The following is a 4,392-nucleotide window of genomic DNA, read 5'->3' on the forward strand; positions in this document are numbered from 1 at the left end:
TACACATGCACATAATATAATATTAGAAGATATGTATGTGTGTGTGTGGAGGAGGGGGGAGGGGTGGGCAATTTGCTTTCTAACGTATTATATATATATATATATATAAGAAACTCAATAAGTAAATGGTTTGATGGTGACAACTAATTGTGAGCCCCAATGCATCTAGGGGTGCGGTAAAGAAACCCCCAAACACTTGACTTCTCTTTTTCTTTCTCCTTTTCAAAAATTCTCCCTCTCCTTTCTCAGCAGGTAAAGGGGTGAGGACTCTTCCTTTATCTTGTAATAGTTATTACGGTCTAAAGTTGGTGGGAACTTGACTTGACTACCTAACTCTTGACTAGAGAAAGGTGACTTGTGAGGCCATGGAAAGTTTGATGTTGAAAGGCTAGAGAAAGTTGAGTCATGACTGGCAAGGTCATGGAAAACGAACGCACAGAAAAGCAAAACCATATGAACTATTCTCAGAATTCAACAAGATGAGGAGCATCGCAGCCCCGGTAGCAGCTAATCTCATGCTTCGATGGGGTTACTTCAAGAAACTGCTCCTCTTCTTCTTCTTCTTCTTCTTCTTCTTCTTGGTAGCAAAGGTAGCAAAGCTAATATATTACTGCAAGGTAGGCCGGCGAGAACTGGATCATGCATTCCAATACCCGAGGAGGCAAGCATTCTGATGGAATTCAAGAATGGTGTCCTGGATTTGTCGCATCAGCTCTCAAGCTGGCATGAGACCAACCTGAGCTGTTCTAAGATCAACTCTTCTTCTTCGTCCTCCTGCAGGGCGCCATGGAGTGGTGTCATTTGTGGTAGCCTGCATGGGCGCGTGATTGAGCTTCTCTTGCCCAACATGGCCCTCCAAGGTTCCATCCCTGCCTCCTCGCTTGCTCAGCTCCGATTCCTCCGCACCCTCAACCTTTCCTCCAATAACCTCGCCAACTCGCCAACTGCACGCACCTGCAAATACTCGACCTCTCCCACAACAATCTCACTGGAAGCCTTCCCGGCGAGTGGGGCAGCACTCTGAGGAGCCTGACGATTCTTGATGTTTCTATGAACGCCTTGACGGGCGTCATCCCAACCACCTTGGCAAACTGTTCTAACTTAAACTGCACCGCTCTAACAAAGATTAGTCTTGGCGATAATCACCTCTCTGTATGCGGAATCAATTGTGGTATCTTTTCCTTCCTCGGAATAATCTAAGGGGTGATATACCAGCCACCTTGGCTAACTGCTCAGCTCTACAACAACTTTATCTGTCAGACAATATGCTCTCGGGCAACATCCCATCTCAGCTAGGCATGCTCAATAGTCTGTCCAAGATTACCTTGCCAAACAACTCATTGAAGGGTAATGTCCCAGTAACAGCCTTGGCAAACTGGACGGCTTTGCAATTCCTCGATCTCCGCGTCAACCAACTCACCGGCTCTGTTCAAGTTCTCATCAAAGGATTGTCCAACCTCACAGGGCTATACTGTCTGGACCTGGGAGGTAATTATTTCCAAGGGGAAGTTCCGGATGTCTTTGACGGCTTCAGCGGCCTCCAACAAATCTCCCTGAAGCACAATCTTCTGAGTGCTCAAGGCTCTGACACTATGTTCTGGAGGGCAATATGTTCGAGGGGAGCATTCCCAACGTCTTTCTGACCTCCCTCCAAATGCAGCTGCTATACCTCTCCTCAAACAATCTCTCAGGTGAAGTTTCTGTCATTATAAAGTCTTGACCGATCTAGAATAAACCTGGATTATTGTTTGGTTCGTCCACTTAGCCTAAATTTGTTGTGTAAGATAAAAGTTTAACGCGAGTTCGATAAAAGGGGATCAATATGTATAATTGCAGGAGGGGGTAACTAATTATCCTGGCACGCCTAACTACCGAAAAGTCATTGAGTTCTGATGTTTCGCATTTGCACTCAGGTGCCATTCCGGCTAGTTTGGGAGCCCTTCCCGGGCTTTTAGTCATAGATCTCGCCCACAACCTGCTAAGTGGAGCTTGGATCACTCTTTGAGCTGCAATATTTGAGTCTCTCCAACAACAACCTTTCCGGCAATATTCCTTCGAGCCTGATCACCGGTTGTGCTCAATTGGTCAGTTTGAATCTCTCAAGCTTGGGGAAGCTTCAGAATCTAATTGGGCTCGATCTTTCTTACAACGAGTTCGCGGGGCTTGTTCCCGATACAGAACCCTTCAATAACACTGCTGTTACAAATTTAACAGGAAACATTGGGCTTTGTGGACCATTGGCTCTGTGATACCAGTTCTCCCAATGATTCAAGTCCTATTAAACATTCCAACCGAAAGACCACATTTACAGAAGTTGGGGTGGTGGTGGCCGTGGTGGGATCAGTACTGGGTGCAACAATGATCCTCGCGCTGGCCGCTTTCCGTTACCGCAAAAATAAGCGCAACCAGGAGCAAGCCTTACAGAGACGCATGCGCAGCATTCTTGTAGCAGGGGCGCATTTAATTAATGTCAAGGCCGGTGAGCTAAGAGAAGCAACGGGATGTTTTAGTGAAGAGAATGTAGTGTGGGCACCGTCTACCGAGCTGTTCTTGCAGGAGGAAAAGCAGTGGCAGTCAAATTGCTCAACAACGACATGGCCTTGGCAGACGAGGCCACCTTCAGAAGAGAGGTTAAAATATTGGCTAAAGTGGGGGTGCTGCTTCAACTTGGACATGAAGGCTATCATTCTAGAGCTCATGCCCAACGGCAGTCTAGACAAGTATCTTCATGGTCGATCAAGGCTTGCAGGTGATCAGCGGCTTTCCGGAGAGCAGAAGCTCAGAATACTCCGCGGAGTGGCACAAGGACTAGAGTATCTACACCATCACCATCCCGAGGGCTCCATTGTGCATTGCGATATCAAGCCAGAAAACATCCTGCTGGATGCAGATCTGGAGGCACGGATAGCCGATTTCGGGATCGCAAAGGTGCTTAAGGGCTGCAGCTTTCAAGAGTCCGCCTCCATTTTGCTGAGAGGGTCGGTTGGCTACATTGCTCCAGGTACGTATAATCTGTGTTCTTTAATTGGTCTTCATCGAGGCAGCTTTGCTGTCGTCTCGAGTGGGTGGTGGTGGTTCATTACATAATAAAGAGGGGGGGAGTCGAGATAAGTCTTGGCTTTGTCTAATACACATGCTATCCGATCACTCCAACACTTACCTTTAAATAATATGTTGTGTGTATTTCCTGACACCTCTAGCATGGCCACTTGTGATCCTTCACTTCTTTTGCCGTGACAAGCATGCCATTGCTCTTCAATTCGTTGTTTATCTCCATGTATTGATTGCCTTCATGTCTCTAATCTCCAGAATATGGGTTCAAACCAGATCCTAGTACCAAGGCAGATGTTTACAGCTTTGGAGTGGTGATGCTTGAAGTCCTAACCGGTAAGAGACCAACATGCAATGAAATATTAGAGGAAGGTCACACATTCTTGTCTTGGGTGAGATCTGCCTACCCAGACAAAGTGTTCACCATTCTCAACACTCCAAATCTCTCACCCAACATTGCATCACAACTAGTTCATGTGGCGCTCTTGTGCACGCAAGATTCACCCATCGACCGCCCCACAATGCTTGACGTATGTCGCATCTTGATGGGTCATCACAATGCAAACTCTCATGAATATCCCAACCTGATCTTGCCAAATGCATTAGAGCTAAATGCATCTCGTAATTCTACACAAGATGAATAATATCATAAACCTTTCATGTTGTCCTTCAAATAATGCACAATTATGTTCCATGGTTACTGCTACATCCTTGACAAACCCTATTGTCATAATCATTATCGAGAGTGTGACTTCTAAGGACCATCCTTTGTAAAAAGGGTCAACTATTGCTAGTAAAAAGGGTTACTGCTCCATCCTTGCCAACCCTATTGTCATAATGATTATGGTGAGTGTGACTCCTAAGGACCATCCTTTTGTAAAAAGGGTCAACTATTGCTAGTAAAAAGGGTTACTGCTCCATCCTTGCCAACCCTATTGTCATAATGATTATAGTGAGTGTGACTCCTAAGGACCATCCTTTTGTAAAAAGGGTCAACTATTGCTAGTAAAAAGGGTTACTGCTCCATCCTTGCCAACCCTATTGTCATAATGATTATGGTGAGTGTGACTCCTAAGGACCATCCTTTTGTAAAAAGGGTCAACTATTGCTAGTAAATATAATAAAAACCCATGTTCTATCACATTTGGCCTTATTCTACAAAATAGCATTTTTTCTCACCTTGCTTGTGAGGTAATTATTCATAATGCCCAAAAATGGCACTATAGCGTATTTTACTAGCCAAAATCAAAGAAAACATGCTATTGATTTTTATGGTCCTTGTTTTAAAGAATGATTTTTTTATAGATTTTAGTTATGAAAACCTATTGAACTAAACATTTA

The 4,392-nt window shown here is 44.8% G+C and overlaps 1 protein-coding gene across 1 annotated transcript; it reads left to right on the plus strand.

Annotated features, from left to right (window-relative positions):
- The first annotated feature begins 1,913 nt into the window (after positions 1-1,913).
- LOC147617602 (leucine-rich repeat receptor-like protein kinase TDR) lies at positions 1,914-4,192 on the plus strand. Its single transcript, XM_086775887.1, has 2 exons — positions 1,914-3,001; positions 3,310-4,192. The coding sequence occupies exons 1-2, from the start codon at positions 2,359-2,361 to the stop codon at positions 3,693-3,695; spliced, it is 1,029 nt and encodes a 342-aa protein (XP_086632013.1). The 5' UTR covers positions 1,914-2,358; the 3' UTR covers positions 3,696-4,192.
- Positions 4,193-4,392: the final 200 nt, after the last annotated feature.

This window comes from Cibotium barometz, chromosome 36 (assembly GCF_041138505.1).
Source record: "Cibotium barometz isolate CiBa-2024 chromosome 36, ASM4113850v1, whole genome shotgun sequence".
NCBI classification, from domain to species: domain Eukaryota; kingdom Viridiplantae; phylum Streptophyta; class Polypodiopsida; order Cyatheales; family Cibotiaceae; genus Cibotium; species Cibotium barometz.

Coding starts and splice junctions, on each gene's coding strand:
- LOC147617602 (XM_086775887.1), top strand. CDS start 2,359: ATGATCCTCGCGCTGGCCGCTTTCCGTTACCGCAAAAATAAGCGCAAC. Junction 3,002..3,309: donor GGTTGGCTACATTGCTCCAG/GTACGTATAATC, acceptor TCTAATCTCCAG/AATATGGGTTCAAACCAGAT.